At 38.9% G+C, this 24250-nt stretch overlaps 1 protein-coding gene across 2 annotated transcripts in view; it reads left to right on the forward strand.

Moving 5' to 3' along the window:
• The window catches only part of VAV3 (vav 3 guanine nucleotide exchange factor), a 436414-nt gene that overhangs the window by 227879 nt on the left and 184285 nt on the right, over positions 1-24250 (forward strand). For both annotated transcript variants that reach the window (XM_010830944.1, XM_010830945.1), the window contains exons 13-15: positions 2515-2600; positions 4128-4260; positions 4959-5068. In XM_010830944.1, the coding sequence (XP_010829246.1) occupies positions 2515-2600; positions 4128-4260; positions 4959-5068 (329 nt within the window). The remainder of the gene's footprint in view (positions 1-2514; positions 2601-4127; positions 4261-4958; positions 5069-24250) is intronic.

Here is a 24250-nt window from a genome sequence, read left to right on the forward strand (position 1 = left end):
TAGAGAGGGTACGGGTTCAGTCCTTCAGTACAGGGGGTGGGGAACTAAGACCCCACATGCTGTATGGCATAGCCAAAAAGTAAAAATTACAAAAAAGAAGCTGCTGCAAGACAAGAGAGGCTGGAAATTGAGAGTGAAAGGAAGAAGGATGGGCCCTGAAGTGACGGAGGAGGACCGGAGAACTGTACCCCGCAGCCTTGGAGGACAAGGCTCTGAGGGATTGCAGCAGGAAGCTAGTGAAAGGCTCTTACCAGAGGGTTTTGCAGTCTGATTTATGTGTCAAGAAAACTCTTTCATCAGGCAGACCAGTCAGCAAGTTGTTGAGGTGGTTTCAAGAGAGAGATGATGGAAGTCTGGTTAAGGCTGTGGGTAGAGAAAACAGATAAATGAGTGGATTTAAGATACGTTCCTTGGTGGGGCAGTTTTATTGCTTCTTTCTCTGCAACAGCTTTGGTCTGTGTCTGTCTTTCCACACGTACAGCCCTTTCCCCTTTTCAGGACTCCATCTGCCACCTTTCCAATCACAGTAGCCTCTAATTACCTCTTCACATAGCTGTGTTTCCAAAACGTGGATTTCTCCATTCGCTTGCTTTCCCAAACTTGTCAGGATTTTGTTACCTTCAGGATTCAGTCAACATTCCTTAACATGGATATTTAAGGTCCTCAATGATTTGGCCTTAATCTGTATTCCTAAACTTATCCAGCTAATAACGGCCCACATACTTTACGTTCCAGCTGTCCTGCTGCATTTTAAGGTCTCCGATTTGCCCTGCCTTGTTTTTGGTTTCGTTTCGTGTGTGTGTGGTGGCACGGCATGTGGGATCTTATTAATAGTTCCCGACCAGGAATTGAACTTCTGCCACCTGTATTGGAAGGGTGGAGTCTTAACCACTGGACTGCCTGAGAAGTCCCTGCCATACATTGTTATAGTCAGGCCTTTATTATAATGTTGTCAAAGCCCAGAATATCTTTTTTCATAATTTCCTATCAAATTTCTTTCCTGTCCAATTAAAAAAAAAAAAAAGATTCTCTCCCTAATCTGCCATTTCCCCCTTTCTTTGTAATTCTATAGCACATTGCCCAGATAGCTGTTTTCATTGTGGTAAAATATATTAAATTTGCCCTTTTAAATTGTACACTAGTTCTTCATCCTGCCTTCTTCCCAGCCCCGGGCAACCACCATTCTACGTTCTGTCTTTATGAATTATTGGATATCAAACTCATCACAGTTTTGTTTGTAAATATTTTCTCCCATTCTGTGGGTTGCCTTTTTACTCTGTTAACAGTGTTATTTGCACAAAATTTTAAATTTTGATGAAGTCCACCTTTCCTTTTGTTGCCTGTGCCTCTGGTGTCCTAAGAAGTCGTTACTAAATCCAATGTCATAAACCTTTTCCCCTATGTTTTCTTCTTTAAGTCTTGTATTTGTAGCTCTTTGATTCATTTTGAGTTAGCTTTTGAAAACAGTATAAGGGCCTGACTCCATTCTTCTGCCTGTGCATATCCAGTTTCCCCAGCACTGTTCGTTGAAAAGGCTCTCCTATCCCCCACCAAATGGTGTTGGCACTTTGGTCAAAAATCATTTGACCTTTATATGAGGCCTTATTTCTGGACGTTCTGTTGTATTACATTAGTTTAGATGTCTGTGTTTAGGCCAGTTCCACACTGTTTGGATTACCATAGTTTTGTAGTAAGTTTTGAAATCAGAAAGTATGAGACCCTAACTTTGACCTTTTTTATGATTGTCTTACCTATTAACCTATTAGGAAGCATTAATCTTTATACTTTTTTGTAGTACAGTTAATTACGTATCTTTTTTATTAGAATGTAATCTCATCGTTGTTATTGATATTTTCAGTCAGTTCTTTTATCCTTTAGCATCTTGTAGATTAGGTGCTCATAAATACTTAAAACTTCTTATTGTCTGCCTTTTGGGAAATGGCTTATTATTTTTAATCATTAAGTCAGGACTTTTCATTTTTGAGATCTTAGCCTCAAGGAAGCCATCCTTGACTCCCTAGACCAAATTAGGTCCTCCAGCTACGCATGCTTCTGCTCTTCCTTCATGCAATCACACGTTTGTGATTATATACTTGGGTGAATATTTGTCACCCCGTGGGCAGTATGTTTCATGAGGGCAGGGTCTATATCTTTCTGTCCTGTACGTATTCCATTCCACTGGCTAGCCCACAGTGGATGCTCAGGAAGTATCAGTTGTAACTTTCTTGTGATTTGCATTATTCCAGTTAATCCTCTCTTTTGGTAGCTAACTTCTCTATCAGGGTTGTAAGTAAAATTAATTAATGTCTTCAGTATGCCTGCTGGGATGAACATGGACAGGTTGTTTTTGAACGTATATCATACAGACCTGAGCTTTTTAGAGTAAATGTGCTCAAAAGGTCAAATGATAAAATTTGCTCTAAGGAAGTTGTGCCTAGAAAATATCCTCACTAATATTTATTTCTGTCTTTATGTGATTATGAAAAACTGAGACATGTACATTTTCTATTTTAGAACCAACCCGTTTTGCTTTTTGGACGACCTCAGGGAGATGGTGAAATTCGAATAACCACTCTAGACAAACATACAAAACAAGAAAGGTGAGAAGGATCAGTACTTATTTAGAAAACAGTATAGTATCAGGAGATTGAGAAAATCTTAAGGACGTTTCCTTTAGGATAAAGGAGTGAAATAAAGGAATAAAAATAAGGGAAGAGACCAATCTATTGCTTTTTAATTTCTATGGACATGTTAGGTATTCCCTTCTTTGTTCTGGTATCTGTTGATTTCCCTAAGTTTGAGTTCTTCAGAAGGAAAAGAAAAATCTAGAATGTCAGCTAGAGTAAAAAAGTACACATTAAAATGAGAGTAGCAATAAAATAATAATAGATACCATAAAAACACAATTGTTTAATTTTACTTTTTGGTATGCATTATAAAAGAACTAAAAGTAATACAACATGTCTTGAGAATGAGGTCCAAATAAGGGCCATTTAAGTGAGATTTTCTTGAGGGAAATATGTAGGTGTGTTCCTTAAAGATTAGTCAGCTTGCCTGGTGTCCCTAATTATCTATATGTATGTGGTTGTTAAACTGATGTATTTGATTGAAATGGCCATTTTCTGGAACTTTAGGATAATAGAAAGTTGACCAGTAGGGGGCAGCATCCCTCTTGCATCCACCTTGACACCCAGGCTCTAAAGGTAGGTCTCAGGAGAGACACATCCTTTTAGCCTGTCCCAGAAAACAATCTTTGAAAGTGATGCAAGTAATAAGGCTGTGTGAATGTCTCATTATCACAATGGATATGTGTTAATCACTGACCGAGAGTTTTCAAAAAGATACAAGTGTTGGTATTGGATGATAGGATTTATAAGATTTGTTTTCTCCCTCAATTACATTGCTCTTCATAAGATAGAAGAGAAATATCAAGGTGTAAATTTAACCATGATTTCTATAGCTCACATTAGGGTCATGCACCATTCAGTTGTATTTCAAGTTGTCCGTTAAAGCATAGGAGCAGTATACAGGGCCAAGCACAGGTTCCACAAGTAGACCCAGGAGTGAGTCCTGCTTTGCAGCCACTAGCAGTGTGATCCTGAGAAAGTTACCCGACTTCTCCGAGCCTCGGCTTCCTCCTCAATAAAATGACGGTGATGATACCTACCTCAGGAGGTGGTCCTGGGGATTTAAATTAAGTGAGCCATCTTTGTGGAAGGGATGAATGCTTCTCAAGGCAGTCTAGCCCACACCTAGTAACAAGGGTAGACGTTAACCACTATTGTTGCCATTAATATTTTCCCATGGGTGTTTATCTTTTAAACTGGAAGAAAAAAGTACTGGTTCATGAACAGCGCTTTATGACTTAATTGTTCCTGGCAGCAACCCTGCAGTGTGCATATTATTCTTGTTAAAATTTTGCCTGTTTTGTAACTGTGGAAACTGAGGTACAGCAGGGTTATCATTTAGTAAAGGGCAGTGCCAGGACATGCGGCTCATTCTTTCAGTGTGCAGCATTGTCTTTGTCTTTAACTCACGGGATAAATTAAACTTTACTTGGGAAGAATTAACACATGTTCTTCCAAGCTATTTAAATAAATCAATCTCTCTTGCTCTCTTTCTTTCAGGCATATCTTCTTATTTGATTTGGCAGTGATTGTATGTAAAAGGAAAGGTGATAACTATGAAATGAAGGAAATAATAGATCTTCAGCAGTACAAAATAGCCAACAATCCTACAACTGATAAAGAAAATAAAAAGGTAAATTCTTGGAAGTGAACAACTGTAATTTACTCATAACTTTGACTATCCAAGGAACGTATGCTAATACAGTAATGTGAAAAAGAAAGTTACCTGGTCGTGTCCGACTCTTTGTGACCCCATGGCCTATACAGTCTGTGGAATTCTCCAGGCCAGAATACTGGAGTGGGTAGCCTTTCCCTTCCTCAGGGGATCTTCCCAACCCAGGGATCGAACCCAGGTCACCCACATTGCAAGTGGATTCTTTACCAGCTGAGTCACAAGGGAAGCCCAAGAATATTGGAGTGGGTAGCCTATCCCTTCTCCAGGGAATCTTCCTGACCCAGGAATCAAACCAGCGTCTCCTGCATTGCAGGTGGATTCTTTACCAACTGAGCTACAGTAATGTGAGAGGTGGCTCATTGATCCAGGTCTTCTTGTTTCTAGAGATTAATTAGAGACAAGCCTTTTTGAGAAATAATTAGACAGTGCCACAGATGATATGATCCTCTCTAATGCCTTGATGAACATGGCAGCAAAATGCACTTGGCATAGCAATTGTTATAGATAAGAAGTTGACTACAATAATCTTGATCAGAGTTTGATGATAATCGTATGAGAGGTTTTGTAGATGATTATGGTGGTATTTTAGTGATTTGAAAAACACAATGTTATTAATGAATGATACCTATTAACCTGAGGAATATTAATTTTAACAGTGGTCTTATGGCTTCTACCTCATCCATATCCAAGGACAAAATGGGTTAGAATTTTATTGCAAAACAAAAGATTTAAAGAAAAAATGGCTGGAACAGTTTGAAATGGCTTTGTGAGTATTCCTACTTTTAAAAGTGCTTTTTTTCTACTGCATAAGTCTCTTATGAACAATGAGCTACCGAGAAATGCACTACGTTTGTAGCATGTGTACAGAGGTTGTGAAAACATTGATCATGAGCGCTATGCTGCTGGGCTGTCAGCTGGAGAACTTTGGTCTCCTAGGAGAGATGTCTTGGTGAATTTCTTCAAAAAAAAGAAAGAGGGAGCTCCAGCCTTCTGTTTGACTTTCTTCTCATGGGTGTATTTTGATTCCTTAGCTTTCAGCAGCTTCTGAAAATTTTAATTATTCTACCGATAAACTTTTAATGTAATTGCCATGTTTTGAATGTATCTTTAAGTAGAAATACCCCCAGATACATACACACACACACACACATATTCATACATGCAAAAATCTCATTTTAAACAGATTTGTTTGTTCCTCCTGTTTGTTTTTAACTTATTTCTTTTTTGCATTCTGGGTAAATTGCTTGACATATTCAATGAATGCTTTCAGGGCCTAATTTCTCTCAGTGCTTTTTCCTTTTATTAAAGTGGAGACTCAACAAAGAGGTAGGAAACAAATCAGACCTGTTTCAAAGGGAATGGCATACAGAGATGTAATTATACAAGAATATGTCATTATAGGAGTTTTCTTTCAGTTTTGAGGTTCATGCATTAAAAGGTGTATAATGACCCTTGTTATGGAAACGTATAGGTCACCCTGAAATTGAAACTGGTAGCAGAAGGTGAAATTAAGGAAAAGCACTTTTGTGATTTGCTTCATTTGTATTCTAACATAATTTACCTTTTGCAGACAAATTCTATTGGATTTTTTGTTTGCTTTTTCCTTTCCTTTGTTTTTGGAAATGCTTATATTGATATAAAATGGAGATAAGATTAGAATATTTTATTGCAGTGCTTAAGTGAGAAAAATAGAAATTTTCCTTGCATTATTATCTCTAAAATTCTGAAAGATGAGATTGTACAGCTAAAATAATTTTAATCTTATAGGCAATTCTGGGTTCAGCAATAACCCTTGTCAGGAACTGGCTGCATAGTCTTAGCCGATTTATTTAACCTCTCAGAGCCTCAGTTTCCTCCTTGGTAAAATAAGAATAATGATATTTTGAATTCCAGATACTATGTGTCAAGCAGTATGGTGGCCAGATAGTACAACAGCAGGATATGGTGTGAATAGCAAGCATTATCTGTTGTTATCACTGTTATTTAATATTGCTTTGTATTTCGTATCCCTGTACCCCTAGGGACTTACAATATCAGAATACATATTTCAGTATACTATTATAGTTTTTTTAATGTATTGTTATTGATTATAGTAATTAAAAGAGCCTAGTATTTGCATGCATCCATAAAATGACTATTGCATAGGGACCTCTCTGGTTCGGAGCACGAGTGATGCAGGTGGTGACCTCTGCCCATTCTCTGATGAGCTGTGGGCTACATCATAACCAAGTGTGCTGTTTTAGAGAGGTTTAAAGTGATAGGCAGTATTTGGACTTGATCAGTTGGGACTGGGGTGACAGGATGTGGGGCTGCTGATTATGTGCAAAGGCAGAATTGACCTTAACGCCCCTTTGCTCTTGTGGGAAGGATGCTATGCTGGTATTTGCTTATGGGTTCTACTTGTTTAATCTTTACATGAGTGAAGGAATTTCTGCAGAGGAGAAAAGTTAAATTTGTTATCCAGAGTCGGCAGGCTCCTTGGACTGTATTGACAGGTGTATCACTTAATATTTTGTTCACTTGCCATAAATCAGACATCTAAACTCTGGATACAAGAGCCTCAACAAGACGGATGCTTATCTCTGTTTTCATGGAAGGGAATCTGGGGTAGGTGGACAGGGGTGGGATACTGGCTCTCTGGGTATTGTCGGGAAGCCAGGCTCAGATCTTCCTGCTCTGCCATTGTCTGCATGGCTTTTGTCCTCAATGTTCACACCTTGTTGTCCAAGACAGCTGGAACTCCAGCTATAAAATCTACATTCTAGGCAGCAAAAGGTGATCCCTACTTTCAAGGATCCTGTGAAGAAACACCGCAAACTTGTTACATAATACTGATCAGAACTTAGTCTTGTGGCCGTATCTGACAAGGGAGTCTAGAAAATGCAGTCTTCCACAGAGTCCAAATGACTGTTCTATACATCTGTGTCTCTTTTGCTGTCTCACATACAGGGTTATCGTTACCATCTTTCTAAATTCCGTATATATTAAATAAATTTAAATAAAAAAAAAGAAAAACTAAAAAAAAAAAAAAAGAGAATGCAGTCTTCATTCTGAGCGGGAGTATGCTTGGCTATGAACCAAGGTTCTCCTTTTATGAAAGTAAGGAGAAGTGGGTACTTGCAGGCCACTCTCAGTCCCTGCCGTAAAGGTGTATACATGCAGGAAGGGCTTGGAGAGGTTTAAATTGTTCTACCACAAGCAAGATGGCTGCATCACACACAGGGAAGCTGGGTGGACGTCTTTATTGTGAGCGGCATCCAAGCACCTCAGCAATGTAATTAAACATCCATCGTGACTATTTGCATTTCAGAGTATCCCTGGCTGCCCATGCAGATGATACCTTTTCTTGAGAATTGCTCAAAGTTGAGGGCTTCCGTAAGCAGAGATTATGCCGCATATGGCATGTGAATTAAAATTAAGCAAAATAAAATTAGGATTTTATTCGAGCATCAGAATGTTCCATTATTTTATTTCCTCCCTTCTCTTTTGAAGCTTGTTATGCAGGAAGGCCCTGCTCCCAGCTTTGTAAGACAGGTCTTGTGCCCTGTCAGAAATGTAGAATAATCTAGGTAAGTCTGGGCTTAAATTTTTGCTTATGGCTCAAATTTTTCTATTGTACCCATTATCTAAAGTTCTAGTACTCTTATTCTGTAAGCCATGGAGAATAAAAGAAAACTAAGAAGCCCTGCAGCCTTCCTGATAATACATGTTAAATAGCAAGCCTTGTGTCTTGACGCAGACCATTTCTTCAAATATCTTTGGCATTAACAGGGATCCTGTAAGTCCCCTACAGCATTCTGCAGTATTGTTTTAAGGAACTTGGGGGAGGGAGGCGTTTGTTGGGGGGTTGCAGGAAATCAAAGGAGGTGATATTTTAAGACTGATGAAATGCTTGCCAGTTCTATTTACAGAAGATGGCAGCTCTGCTGTTTATAGGATGATTGGATCATTTTTATTTTAAAAAATTGCAAATCACCTTTGGGGAGTTTAAAATACTGCTCTTAATTTAGAATATTAAAAAGGATCATAGAAAAGCACGAACACCAATAAACAGTAAGTATCTGGTAAACACAAATCATCTCCCCAGAGCTGACCTAAATCGCAGCATCTGTCTTTCCCTAGCACTCCCCCAAGCCCACTCAGAAGTCGTATTTTCTGACCTTCTTTGGCCATAGCCACTTCCAACATTTAAAATACGCAGTGGACCACAGCAGAACTTGGCAAACCTCTGGAAGAAAGACTTCACAGAGAGAAAAGCAGCAGTGACCCACTTGGATAGGGCAGGAAGAAGGAAATCTTTTTTTCTCTTTTTCTCCTGTGAGAAGTGGTAGCAGGGCCGATTGCTCTTGAGATTGGTGAAACAGTTTTTGAGTCAAATAATGTTCGAGAGCTATAGTTCTTAGGATCCCACTCTAAGAAATACATTTAGATCTTTAAAAGCCTGATTGATACACATTATTTATTCTTATTTCCAAAAGGACTTTCTGTCACTCTCTCACACAGTTTCACTTAGTTATGTGTGCATTAGGATGGCAAATGTATTTATTAGCTTAAGCTAGTTTTCCTAATAATGTCAGTAAGTGCGAATGTGAACACTGCCCATAGCCATGTTAAAAATATTGTTAGAAAGCTGAACTTGCTTGGTGATGCACTGGTAAAGAATCCACCTGCCAATACAGAAGACACTGATTCGATCCCTGGTCCAGGAAGATCCCACATGCCGTGGGGCAACTAAGCCCGTGCACCACAACTACTGAGCCCAGTGCCCTAGAGGCTGTGCTCCACCGCAAGAGCAGCCGCTGCAGCGCAAAGCCTGTGCACTGCAGCTAGAGAGACTGTGCACAGCAACGAAGACCTAGCACAGCCATAAATAAGTAAATAGATAAATAAAAGTTGTTAGGAAGCTCTGGACGTGTTTTCCCCAAATCCCTTAAATCAAATGTTTTTAATGTTTTCTCCTGTTAGATTTACATTAATAAACCCTGTCATACTCATTTTGTAGCTCAGGAAACGAGCAATCGCTGGAGTATTTCAGCACATTTGTACAAGTTCAATGCTATATCATTTACAATAGGGTTCAGGATCTTAGTTCACAGCATTTTCTTTATCCAGGAAGTGCTAAAATAAGCACCCGGACTCAAATCCTGTTATCTAAAACTGGAGCCAGGTTTCTTTCTTTTTTTCTTTTTTTTTTCACTGTGACTAGGAATCGGAGGATCACACGGTGTCCTTACATGTTCCAGAAATAAGTCCAAGTTGGGTAAAATATGATATAAAAGAATTCAATAATAGAAGACTTTTAAAAGGAAAAGTTAAAGAAAGAAAAAGTAGAATGAGGGAAAATGCATTGCATATGGTAGCAAGTGGTAGATTCTGAACCAGCCTCTGTAATATTTAATTGAAGGGAACGGAAAGGTGCTTTGGCCTGCAATTTCTTCTGGCTTGACCCAATTTTTGAAATTCTAGCAATTTAGGTTTACTCCCTTGAATAAGGAAAGCCCCCTGGAAGATGCATATGACATGATCACCATACGATCTAAGATTTCTTCACTGTGTGCCATATGCCAGGCACAGTGCCACATAGCTCATCTAAGGAAAAATGGCATAGGGACCAGTAGTGTCTGCTAATACATGAGCCCACGGTATATATCTGTCAAATGCTAAGACTAACGGGAGTGAGGAGAAGTGAAGGAAGAGGGCATATGGAAATTCCGGAGCTGGGGAGAGGCTCTGGGACCAGGCTTCATTGTCGTCTGTGTGGGACAGCCCCCAAGTTTCATTTCCCAGGATGAACCCCGGAAAGGCAGTGTTCTCCTGTGTGGGGTGGGAGCAGGGGTGGAACTCCATCCACGAAACTCCACCAGTAGAGTTTAATCTGAGCCACAATATGTCCTTCTAATTTATTCCCCATTTACTTCCAGAAGGAATTTGAGGTCACTCACCATGAAAAGCACACATGCCACGGAATTAAAAAGAAAAATTTAAATAATCAGAGGTCACACAGAACAGTGTTTCAAAGCATTTTCCTCAAATTCTGGCTCCACTAAACAAGAACATTTTCTTGAAATTCACCTTTTGGAGTTTGACTATGAAAGCAATGCATATGTTTTTCACATTTTAAGTAGAAAATTATATTTTGTCCCATATAATTTGTTTTAATCTAAAGGTATTGCTCAGATATTCTGAATACCAGAGGGGTAATTATCAAAGGAAATTGCATTTATTCTCCAAGTATTTATTGAGCACTTTGCCTTGTTGCCAGACACCATTGGAAGCCCTGGACATATAGCACTGAGAGAGCTATTGCAGTTGAATTTAATTACTGTAGCTTCTAAATGCAATAATGTTCAGTTAATATATAATGGATTGAATTTCAAGACTGAACTCTTGATATTTCTATCCAAATAGTCTCTTCCTCCCAATCCCATCTATTCATGTATAATTAGATGGAAGGTCAAGATTTGCCTTTTCCCTCCACATGTAGTCAATTTCTCATCAGTCTCTGCAGATGCAAGTTGACCTCTTGCTTTTAGTCTTCACCCTTACCTCCCTGGTTTAAGCCTTCCATGTCTCTGATTAGCTTCTGCATTCCCTGACAGCTCCTTATCAGTCCGCTTTTCAAGAAGCTTCCAGGGTAATCTGCTGTGTCCTGCCCTACTTAAGATCCATTGTTAGTTATTTATGGCACTTCGTATACTATCAAAATTTTTACCAGGACCTCAGAAGGCCCTGCATGGTGTTTTATACCACCCATCTCTTCAGCCACAACTCACACCTGTTTCCTATAGCCAGATTGAATGTGTTTTTCAGTTTTTGGAGAATATGCACAGACCTCAGGCATTCAACCGTGAGGTTTTCTTACTAGGATAGTCTTTCCTCTAGCTCCTTGAGTAGCTGCTGCTTTATCCTACCGATCTTGGCTTTAAATGTCACTTTGTGAGAGAGATCTCTTCTGACCACTATGGTAAATGAATAACCTTATCCCCCACTAGTCTTCTCTCACAATCATAATTATATGGTCAGACAAAAACTATCTAAGTGTAGCATTTGTAGACCTGAAATCTCCTCCTTGTTAAAGATGTCTATTACCTCCCTGCCCTATTTTGCCTATATTGTCTCCTCCTAAAGAGTAAGGATTTTTTATTGCTTATTAGAAGAGAAGCTAAATTGAATTACAATGGATAATGCTGGGAGAAGGGAAAATAAAGCCTCATGGGTCTGGGAATGGAAAGTTTTAGGTTTTGGGTGAGTGAGGCTCTGGAATAGCTATGGATTCTGAGAGTTTTGGTGAGCGGAAAAGGGACTTTTGAAATGCATTTCCGTAGACTGTGAATCATAGTCCTTTTGGTGTTCTTTGAAATGTTAAGAAAAGAATGAAGTTGCCATTTGGTCTAATTTGGTTGCCCTGTGTTTATATTGCATGTCCCAAGGCTGAGTTGCCTGGGCCCTTGGATTCATGGCATTACTATTCAGTCTATTTCATGGCTGTTCTAGTGGGCTAAAAACACCAAGAGGGCAGGGATCTTGTCACTTTTTTCTCACCCATGATCATGCCTGGCACATGGTGGATAATCATAGTTCTTACTGTAAATCTGAAATTTTATTAAGTTTCCTGAGAACAGAGGCAATTAAAAAAAAAAACACAAAGACTCAATGAATTAGGAAATTCTTACTGTCGGACAAAATATCACAACAGTCCTCAAGGGAAAGAGACTTTTACTAATATGATAAAGACTTTAATAGTCTTCACTAGTAGAATTGACTAGTAGAATTATCATCCTAGTAAAGGTAAAGCTTTTCTAATATGGTAATTCTAATGTTACTAGTATGATAATTCCAATGTGGATTCTTAGGTAAGAGACACTGAAAAACATGTTCTCTACCAGCAGCATTAGAGTTTTTGATGTTCTAGAAGTTGATGTCATATACCATTTTTTCCTTAAGTAAGCCTTCAAAAATGAGGTTGCTGTTTTTTGAAGGCAGTTGTATAGACACTTAACCTGATGCTTCCAGGCTTTCTTTTTGTCCTTCTGGATGAGTGCTTTTTTGGTAGTCTGACTAATGCGTGAATGGAACTTAGAGAACCGAGGAGAATGGCTGATTTTCACATCGCCCATATTCTTTCAAGTAATGTTGATCTGATCTATACTTCTATTAGAAACTGCAGAGCAATATGCAAGTCATGTGCTATTGGAGTCCTTCTTGCCTCTAGGAGACACAGGGGGTATAGAACTTGAACCAGTTTTAAGATCTGAGGTGCTCAAAGCCAGCCGCTTCCTTGTATTTCTCTCTGTCCCCACTCCTGATTCCTTGTGACCTGCACAATTTTTTCCCACCTGTCAGACTCAGAAGAGAGGCTTCACTCCTTTTCCGTTTTGCACCTAAAGTCCAGTCACCATGTACATTTCATGATCCTGATGGGTATCACAAGGGAGACTCTTTTCTTGTGCCTGTTCCCTCTGCCATTTCCCTGGTCTCTTTAACCCCCTCAGTGGCACCTGGAGTGTGACCCTCCCCACCATATGCTGCTCCCCACAACGGACCATGATGCCTGACCACACTGCTTCTCCTGTGAGGAGTGGCTACAGGTCAGAGACAGCCCTCCACTAACCATTGTGGGATTTGGAGGAATAAAACTGGGGTACTTTGCACATCAGTTCAGGATTAAGAGATCTGGTGAGTGTCCCAAGAGAAGTGGCCTTTGTTGTTGATTGATGAGAGGCCCATGTTGGGATATCAAAGGTTTGGCAGCAGATTTGACATTCTATTGTGCAAATACAAAAGACTGACTTTGTTTATATTTTTATCCATTGAAGATTCCTCCAATATCTACACAAAGCTAAATAGGAGAATTCTATAGCAAGTCCAGACTGCTGCTACTATGACTACTGCTACATCATCATTACTACATTACTAGGATAATAATAATACTGATTCTCTCTCTTCTTCCTTTCCTTTCCTCTCCCTCCTCTTCTTTGTTCTCTTCATTAAGAGGTCTGTTGGGTTCTTCTTAAATATAAAAATAAGTGTCTGTTGAGACTGTGAATTTCATCTCTTGGAACAGAGGCCAGAAAGTAAATGTTTTCAGCTTTGTGGACCATGTGCTATCTGTCACAACTCCTCAGTTCCATCACTGTAGTAATAACACAGCCATAGATAATATATAAGTGAATGAGTGTGGTATATTCCAGCAAGAGTGATCATGGGCTGTAGTTAGTGACCCTTGTCTTACAGCACAGAGGTGATGATATTTAGGCCTAGGGAATGTAGTGAGTATGTGTTACCACAAAAAGATCTCAGCTGTGTGGGTGCCACACAGTGGCTTTTTGTAGAAGTATGATTTTCTCAGTAGAACCTAATTCTTGTTTAGGTTATCATGACGATTTAGCTACAAAACATTCTCTACTCCCCCAAAACCAGAACAAAAACACCTGGATGAATTCTATTAATACACATTTGGCATTATTTTGTACTGTTCAATTGAATATAAAAAATGCTATTCAGGTATCTGGTTTCATCAAGCTGTATTATGTGGTTTATCAGAAAGGACTGTGAGCTCCCAAGAATCCAGGCCAGTAGCATCAACAAGGTGAGTTGGTCTTTACTCAGTAGTTGACCCCATCAACAAGGATTGTTTTCTAGTCAGTGATGATTCTTTGTGCTCTTGGAGCATTTTCTTCTTACTAGGAGTGCCACTTGTGCCTGATATTTATTCCAAAATTCCCTCTTTGGAGAGCTCACTGAGGAAGATGAGAAAATGTGAAGGAAAGCTGTGGTGGTGTCAAGAGTTGACCCAAGGGTGAGCCCTCTGGGCGAGCTGTTTGTAGGGGTGACAACTGACTATGATAACACCCGCTTTGGTATTTTCTTGGTGTTTAAACCCCATCTCTCTCTATTTGGAAACTGGTAACCTTACAGGCATGGCACTTCCCAGGTGGCTCAGTGGTAAAGAATCCGCCTGCCAATACAGGAGACACAGGTTTGATCCCTGGGTCGGGAAGATCCCCTGGAAGAGGAACTGGCAACCCACTCTAGCATTCTTGCCTGGAAAATTCCATGGGCAGAGGACCCTGGCTGGCCGCAGTCCATGGGGGTCGCAGAGTCCGACATGATTGAGCAGCTGAGCACGTACACAACCTTACAAGCACAATTACCAAAGTATCCGCTTATAAAGCATCTCCAAATTTGTCTGCTCACATGCTTTTTTGGTCTCTGGAGAAATTATTCACTCTAAAAACAACCTTTTATTCTTTTCTTCTTAAAAGGCTTTTGTTACCAGTTTTTAATATGGAGAATTTGTTTATGAATATGAAATCCACGCTGACATGATCCATCGTCCCCAGGCTGTGCTGAGCCTCCCGCTACTGACCTATTCACATTAATCTCCCAAGTTGAAGGCAGCACAGCTCTCGCTGAATCTAATGTATTGTCTATAACCTTTCAAAATTGGCAGTTAAGTCAGTATAGGGAACTAAACCGCAGCTTCCTGACAGCAATAAAAAGGAAGTAGGACATGGGACAGTGCTCAGAAAAATCACAGCTGTCATAAAATGGAGTCTTTCAGTAGCCTGTTGGACCCAGAAACATGCAAAGGCATTTCATGCATGACAAAGCATTAGTAAATATTAAATAGTATTCTTGTTCTGTTATTACCTCATGGAGACCAGCCTCTCTCCTGTTTCTCTGCTTATATTTAATACTTATTTGACATTTTTCTGGCATTCCTGAGCATGCTTATAAGGAAGGATAAGCCATAGGCAGAAGGAAGAATGAAGGATAGATGCCAACATTTCCGTCAACAAATAAGCATTACTCTGGTTAAAACTAAATGCAAATAAAATTAAGCTGAATTAGTGTGTTGGTGTCCCTGAGCTTTTATAGCAGAGCCTTTGATCTATTGTGCATGTGTGTGTTTTCTTCTTTGTGTATGAGAACAATAGCACTGCAAGCAGGAGAGTTTAGCTGGGCACTGGCGGTCACTACTGTCTCCAGATTGTCTGGGTTAAATAGAAATGAACACAAAGAATAGTTTGTTTTGGAACTTTGTTGTAATGAGTCAGCTTGTATATAGCTTCCTCTAAGAAAAGACCATAATCAGTGTATTCTGTAATAGTAAGCAAGCTTTAATTTATAAGTCTAAACCTAATAGTACAGTTAATGTCACACGTGCTACTTTTGAGGGCTTCCCTGGTGGCTCAGACAGTATAGTATCCACCTGTGAAGCAGGGTTCAATCCCTGGGTCAGGAAGATCCTCTGGTACTTTTAAGATATTTCTTGATAAGAGACTGTTAGATCATAGGCATTATTACCTGGGACTACATAATGTAAAATAAGTTGCCGTTGAAGGCTGGCCATCCTCACAATGAGAGCCATGAGAGAAACTTCAGTTTTCCTCTTCATGGAATAGTAAGCAATAGCAGTCTAGTTGGAGAGATAGTCATACTTGAAACAATTACTGAATGAGACTGAATACTATATATCTGTATTCATTCATTTTTTTCATGTATTTATTGAGCATCCCATACATGCCCAGAAACTATTCTAGGCACCAAGAATATAATGATGAGTAAGACAAACTCTTTTCTCTCATTTAGTTTTTATTCTAGCAAAGTTTATATTTTCAAGTCAGCATTATAACGTCAATGCAAAGCAGTGATAAATTGCAAGGTACATGAAAGAGTTTATACACATTATTTTGATGTGAGAAGAATGAAATTAGACATTTGATCATAGAAAACTCCAGTCCATGTGATGCTCTCAGGCAAATTTTGAAAGAGTTATTGGCCCTCTGGGGATGTAGAGAAGGCATTTGCAACTGAAGATTTTTCCTTTTAATTTAGGAAAAGTAAGCTGTTGTAGGGTAAGTATGTGCATTTTTTGCTTAAAATAATTAGGAAGAATACCATTTACCACTGGTACATAATTTAGAAAAAAATAACTTGTTCAGGATGATTTTTCTCCTATTTATCCTAAATACCTGTTTGTAATAGTCATGATCTTAAAAAAGCATAACATTTTACGAACTCATAAACACTCTGAAGAGGTGCTTAATGTTTCTATATTCCTATACCTCAGCCTTTCCTGCAACTTTTCTAATTGTGTTGAGGAACTTACTACCTGTAGAAATATTTGCTCTATCTTCATTTAACTTTGACTGTAGAGACTGCTGTTTTATAACAAATTGAAATATGTCTGTTCACCAAGTCCATGTTTTAAATATACTTTCCCTTTGAATAAATGAAAAGAAACTTAATTTGGGGAAGTTATTTCACTGGTTAGTAGAATGCTAATCTGGTCAGGTAAAGGTGTGGGTAAGTTGAATGTTTGTGTGCATGCTAAGTCACCTCAGTCATGTCCGGCCGTTTGTGACCCTATGGGCTGGAGCCCACCAGGCTCCCGTGTCCATAGGATTCTCCAAGGAAGAAAACTGGAGCAGGTTGCCATGCCCTCTTCCAGGGGATCTTCCCGACTCAGGGATCAAACCCACGTCTCTTATGTCTCCTGCATTGGCAGGTGGGTTTTTTACCACTAGCACTCCCTGGGATACCCTGAATCTAATGTTTAATTTCAATCTAATATTATGAGAAAGATATGACATTAGCTGCTAATATGCCCACAAAAAGGTAAATGAGACAATTTTAATTTTCAGGGTGTTTAGAAATCAATTTGGGGACTTCTGATTCAATTATGCTTGGCAATTTTTTTTTTTTTTTTACTCTGAGTATTATAAGGAAGATTTCAGGTTTTAATACCTTCATGTTAGGCCATTTAGAGTCTGGTAGCACAGAGGGATAATTCTTTACTCTTATATGGTGCTCTATAGTTCCCAAAGTGTTTTGGATAATACCTCATTTGATCCTTAAAGAGTTTTGTAAGATAGCCAGGAAAGTATTATCTTTAAAATAGAGACAGAAAATAGAGAAGAGATTAAGTATTTTGTGTGTGTTTTTTCAGTTAGTAATTGGCAGAGACTGGTCTTGAATCTCAGTCCAGAGCTTTCCCCCTGCACCATGCTGTCTCTTTGATAGCAAGAATACCTACTGCTGCTGCTGCTGCTAAGTTGCTTCAGTCGTGTCCGACTCTGTGTGACCCCATAGACGTCAGCCCACCAGGCTCCCCCGCCCCTGGGATTCTCTAGGCAAGAACACTGGAGTGGGTTGCCATTTCCTTCTCCAATGCATGAAAGTGAAAAGTGAAAGGGAAGTCGCTCAGTCGTGTCCGACTCCTAGCGACCCCATAGACTGCAGCCCACCAGGCTCCTCCGTCCATGGGATTTTCCAGGCGAGAGTACTGGAGTGGGGTGCCATTGCCTTCTCCGAAGAATACCTACTGGTATTCTCCAAAGATAAAAGTTTTCATCAGTTTGTTTTATAGGCAAGAGGTATCCTTGTGTAGTATATTCATGCACTCGATGAAAAATATGATTTAGAACTCAATTACTTTGTACTTTCTACTGATGCCATTAGATAAGAATTGGCAGAATCAAATAAAAAACAACATTGAATATTATTAGCAGTTAGTAAGGATGATTTGGGCTTCAAAGAATTTCCTTAGAATATAATAAATTGTTTTGATTTGCAGGTTAATTAATAGCAAGATTTTTGGTCACCGTATTATAGGATTGAGCCTAGTAAATTTAGACAGAGTCTTTATTCTATTTGATGGTGTTTAAAAATACTGTAAATAATGTGATTGTAGTCTCAAAGTTTAAATCCCCTTTTTAGAGGTAAAGGAATTGGGAAGGAGAAGGCTCATGGTCTGAGCCTAAATTCTGGCCAGTTATCAGGGTGGATTGAGTTCTAAATCAATGTGTGTGTGTGTGTTTGTCTGGTACTTAGGTAACACTGGCTATGAATTACATAAGTCACTGGAGGTATGAACGCAGTGTGAAAACACTGTCATTTTTCTCCTTCAGGATAAACTTTGGACTAACATTGAATAGCTTCTTCTTCCTGGGGAGAGCCAGATTTGAAGTTATCTGAATCCTGTGTTTGACCTGTCTACTGCTTATTAGAATAGTAGGCTTTCTTCTAAACATCTTTCTCCAAGAAAACACTGAAATTTGGGAGCTCAGATTATTTGCCTCAGAAGTGATTATTCTAGTGGTCAATGGGTTTAGTTTAATTGTTTAATCCTATTTGCGTTTTTATATTTGCAACATCACTATCTGTACAGAGCATGTAGCCCTTTGAGAAAAGGAAAATGATTTCAAAAGTCACCAATGCTCTAATGAGCCTTATAAATTTTAAAATTCATAAAAGTAATACTGTATTATTTAATAAAGTTTTGTTATAGTAAACAAACAAAAAAGTTCTGTATTTTTTATTATTCTTTCAGCCTTTCTTTGTGTCAATTCCAGAAGAGAATTAACATTTGCTGACATAAACATTCTATTCCAAGCACAATGCTATGGTTTTGGTATTTGCCTCATAAATCTTCCTAAAACTCACGAGGGGAGCAGTTATCTCTGTATAAGTAAGGAAACTAAAGAGTAACCTGCCTGAGCCACACAGCTTGTGATTGAGGCCAAGATCCAGTCATACTCCTTTGAGCCCACCAGGTCCATGTCCAATGACCTGCTTTCCCCCATTCTTTTCTCCAAAGAGTTTCTCACCCAGTGGCTAGTTCAGAATAAACCTGATGTTTTATTAAACCCAGTTTTTCTATCTCCCAACCTTCAATTGCAGAATTCCTATATCTTTCCTTGTTTCTTTTCTCCTTGGATAGTAAAGGCAACAAGAAATAAAATTCTCTCATCTACTATCATACACCAAATTTGCTTTATGTAGCCTTTGACTAATGACTCATTGGTCAGAATCAACTCAGGGATCTGTTCTCTGATAGTGCATTAATAATATATGTGCATTAAAGCTCCTTCTCAGAGAATATTTGAGTTTTGACATATTGAACACTGGCATTTTAAATTAAAGCTGTTGCTGTCAGTGCATTTTAAAAACTAGATAGCTTGAAAATACTGTTTCATACATAACAAAGCAGAACTGAGGTCATATGTAGTTTACTAAGGCAAAACTATTCCTGGCCGATTTAATTGTGATAGGGATTTGAATTGCATTTTCCAATTATCATGACCTAAACATCTTTCAGATTGAGGAAAAAACGTCACTGTTTTGCAGGGCTTAGATTTATTAGAAGAAACATTGTAGAGCAACCTAATAGATTTTCCACTTACCATGGAAACCAGAAATGATGAATTAGAAACTACTCTAGCCCCTTCAAGATAGGAAATATCAAGATTAAAATGATGCCTGGTGACAATGATGATTCTGTATGTTGAACCCTAGTCTTGCATTGGTGTATCTTGTTTTTCAGACACTTTTTAATCTGGTTATATAGCTAAGCCTTCCTTTTGCTTGTGGCATTAGACTTGTACAAATTGATAAGTAGTTCTGTGCTAAGCCGTTCCTTCAGTGCAGCTGATTTGGGGACGTTCTGTGCTTTTCTCCTATGCACATTTCTCCATATACAAATTCATGTACAACATGTACCACACATATATGAGACTCTCCTTGCAAAGGTTTTTCTTTAGGTCAGTGTAATAAAGAGCCCTATATTTGGAGGCACAAGGTCAGGAACAATACCCATTCCCCTCTAACCTCAGCAGTTTTACAGAGAGCAGTTAGCAGATTTTTTCCCCCTTAGTATCTGTGTACTGGGTGGCTTTAGACTACAAAGTCTAAATCCATTTGGACCCGGAGTAACTTTGCCTGTAGAGGAACTTGCCTCAAACCACAGGAATAGCAAATAGAGGAATTAGACTAGCCCCCAGGTCCTTTAATTCCTGGTGACTTTTCTTCCAAGGTAAGCCTTTCATCTGTATGTTCCTTTTTCATAAATAGGGTGAGTCTACCTCTTTCTCCAATATCTGTGTCATGAAAAGCTGCCTGTCCCCTGTGTAGGGACCTGTAGGCCTAGGGTAGAGGAGAAAACTCAGCCAGCATCCAGGGGTATCAGCACAGGGACCCACTATCATACTGTCTGGCATTAATGCACTGCTCACCACTGACACTGCAGATTTACTTTGAGCAGGGCTCCTGACTCCTGAACACTTGATACCAGTATGAATCAACCTTGTAATTGCAGGATAGAGCAAAACCCAAAGTGAATTAGAAATTTAATTAAACTTCTTGCTTGTTTAATTGTTTAATGTGTTGCACAGTCCAACTTGCAAGTCCTTATTCAATTATAGTGAAACTCCCCTTAGATTAAGTTTATTTGGGGTTTAAAAAATGATTCTAAAAGGGTATTGCTGCTTTAAGAGAATCTTTGGTTTTATAAAATTTCAACATAAGAGATTGAGTGTGTTAGTATTAGGTTTGTATTGACTCTTGATATTGATAAATCTAAACATGCAAAGCCCACAAAGGCTACATCCTGTGGGCTTATGTTTAATTTAAAATATGGCTAGCTGGCCATTTTGAATATGCTAGATAGGTTGACAATCTGAATATCTGACTCATTGGGGAAATAGTCAAATATTAATTTTAATTGTTTGTTAGTAGACTGTTTGCCATTGGTTTTAAAATTCATTTGGAAAGTGAGAATTCACATTTATGTAAAAAAATTGCCAATAAACCAGATTTCATAAAGGTGTTTAGAGGTTAAGTGCCAAATGCTTAATTTATGCTTTGGTAATATTTGTTAATAATTTGGAGGAAAGGTAAGGCATCTGAGGAAGATGTTGATGATGAACAGTAAAGAAGGCTTAAAGATTCTGAGAATTAAGTTGGAGACCATATTAATCATCCTAGAAACAGAATAGGAAACCAAATGGAGAAGACATTTATGTGGAATTCAGAGTGCTGGACAAAGAGGAGATAGATAAGGTGGGGCCCGAGTTCTACCACTGACTTTACCAGGGGAACCCAGGCAGGACTCTTTCCTTTTTTGGGACGTAATTCATTCACTAGTTAAAGGGGACATTTGTGACCTATTATTTTCCTGCATTATCAGAAAATTCCTCTATGTATGACTGTCTGCAGCTTCTTTGTTGAATATGTTGAAGGCTTGTGAAGGGCAAAAGAAGGTAGGAAGTGTGAAGGCTAATTGTGATACAGAAATAATAGTGGAATCTCATATTCTTTTATTTCCACACAACTGCACAATAATTATGACATTTTTCTATTGTGCTTGTTCTCTTTTGCTTCTCCAAACTGCATCAGACAGTTACTACTCTGCGAGTGCCTGGGTATTTACAAGAACGTGTGTGGAGGTACATACTGGACAATGATAATGTGGTCGCTCTGGGAAGATTGGTGCTTTCATGCCCTGATGGTGATGATATGCTTTAAATTCCATGTGCTTATCATGTGAACCATCAGGAAAATTTGCTAAGTGGGCTTTATTCCATCTATGGAACTATAATGATGATCAAGAATACTCAAAAGTAGTGTAATTAGTTTAATTATAAGTGAAGGCATTGCTTACATTCAAAATCTCAATAAAGAAATGAAGTTGATAGTCTGTGCTGATTCAGAAGAAAATATCATCTTGCAAAGTCAAAGAAATTAACTTGATCAAAAAGCACAGATCGTGTGTGATCAGGAATCTTGATTACTCTTCATTTTTAGTGAGGAAGGCTTTTTGATATTAAAATCACAAGAAGCCAGAGCATTATTACGTAGAGAATTGATTGATTACTTTAATCAATGACTTCTTCAAAGGCAGTTCTGAGATTGACTGGTGAAACTGAAGTGAGCCAACTGGCCGTTAGTGGTCAGCACTGCTCCGTGGGAAGGATGTGTGTGCATCTTTACAATCAGACCTCAGAGAGACTTTCTGGGAGAATTGTGGCTCGTGTAAGAATCGGATCTGAGTAGAGTTTAATAAAATTCTGCTTTGGAGTGATTTGTTTATCTTCTGTGAGCAATTTATTCTTTTTTTAAAATAGATTGATTTATTTATGTGTTGGTGTATTCCTCTACTGCTTTTTCTCATCTGAACCAAAAGCACTTTGCAAATATCAGAGCTCAGATTTTTAAAAGATCATTGATTTTTTTTTTCAACCGCCCTGAAGGTAGTCTGTCACACATCATCATTTATTTTGAGAGAGGGATATTGATAGCATAATATTAAAATCTTTCATTTGAGAATTTTTTTTTGATTTGTCCAGCAGTAACCTAAATTCAAAGGAGTTTTGGGTTTGCCTTCATCTATCAGAGTTGCTATACTTCCCAGGATAATATAGTTATCTTGTTGCTTGATATAAGGAAAAGGAATTGTGTGTCAATAAAAACTGTCATTGACTGAATACATTCCTGTATGATAACCAGATAGTTGAAGCAGGCTCTGAGGGGCTGTTGAAATCTGCCCAGTATGACCAGCGTTCTTAAAGTTTGGTCTGGTCAGTCAACCCTGAGGATCTTGTCAACCTCTTCCAGTCTTCCTCCCTTGCTTTTCTTCACTTTATGTCATTTACTTAGTTTACTTTTCACCAGCTGAGCTTAAGAAAAGCTCAGTTTAGGTATCCACAATCTTTGACTGAGAAAAGCAGTTGTGAGTTTAAGACCCTGCCCAGTGATGACACCAGTAATGTGGAAGCAAGAGGAGAGAAAATATGGCAAAGTCTTGATCACGTCTTTTAAACTACCGTTAGCCTCTTATCTGGTCTCCCAGTTTCTAGCACAGCCTCTAAAGTGCCCAGTGGGCTTTGCAAGGGTAACCTTTCTAACTTGCCCATTTCCAATGTAGCATGCTTCTCTACTATTGGAATTATCTTTCATTTGATTCCTGTTTTCACTCTAATGTCATTGTCTTAGCTTAGGTCTTCAGATTTTTCTACCGAAGGTGTCTCTCTGCCTCTGGTCTCACCCTCTCCACCGCTTGGATGCTGGTTTTCTTTCTAATGTGCAGATAACGCAATCAGGTTGTCTATGTACAGTCCTTTAGTGGTCTCTCATTGTCCACAGAATAAGATCAGATTCCTGGAGAAGGCACAGATGGCATCTGCAGTCTGGCTCATGCCCAGGTTCAGCCTCATTTTTGACCATATCCAGTGCTGCAACCAGGCTGAGTTCCTGGGAGCTGCCAGAACATGCTCGGCTCCTTTGTTCCTCTGGGCCTTTGATCACAGTGTTCTTTACTGGCCTGGGACCTATTTCCTCCTGAGCTCTGCCAGGGAACCCCTTTTCATCTTTCAAGACTCAGATCTAAGGCAGTTGCTCTCTTTTCATGCCCTCATGCCCTCTCTCATCCCAACCTGTACTAGAATTAACTAATCTTTTCTTTATTCTCCACCATATCTTGCACCTCTGGGGAATGCTTTATTAGATCTGCTTCTTTTAATGCCTTTATCTTCATCCTAGTTTGAAAGGACCTTTAGACCAAGGGCCATGCACCTTTTTTTTTTTTTTTAACCTTATATAGTTCTTTGAATACATTAGGCATTTAATAAATAGTTGTTGAATAAAAGAATGACTGGATCATCAGAGTAAAAATAAAAGAGTAAGTTCCACATGATTTTAGATAATGGACAGATCATGTAAGGCTTCTGTGATCTGGGAAGGTCTTAAAAGGTGAGGACCAAGTTACAGCGGTAGACAGTATTGGAGTGGAGGGAAGAAACAAGGATATTCACGACCAGGAAGGATGGTTTAGAGCTGAGACTGATGTGAGATAGCTTCCTTTGAGCTTATGATGGGACAGTACTTCTGGAGATGTTATTTTCTGATTTAAGATACTTCAGTTGGCCTATGTAGTAGTTTTTAAATCCTTTAGTGGAGAGTGAAAAAGTTGGCTTAAAGCTCAACATTCAGAAAATGAAGATCATGGCATCCGGTCCCACCACTTCGTGGGAAATAGATGGGGAAACAGTGGAAACAGTGTCAGACTTTATTTTTCTGGGCTCCAACATCACTGCAGATGGTGACTGCAGCCATGAAACTAAAAGACGCTTACTCCTTGGAAGAAAAGTTATGACTAACCTAGATA

This window comes from Bison bison, unplaced genomic scaffold, assembly GCF_000754665.1.
Source record: "Bison bison bison isolate TAMUID 2011002044 unplaced genomic scaffold, Bison_UMD1.0 scf7180017864519, whole genome shotgun sequence".
Lineage (NCBI taxonomy): Eukaryota > Metazoa > Chordata > Mammalia > Artiodactyla > Bovidae > Bison > Bison bison.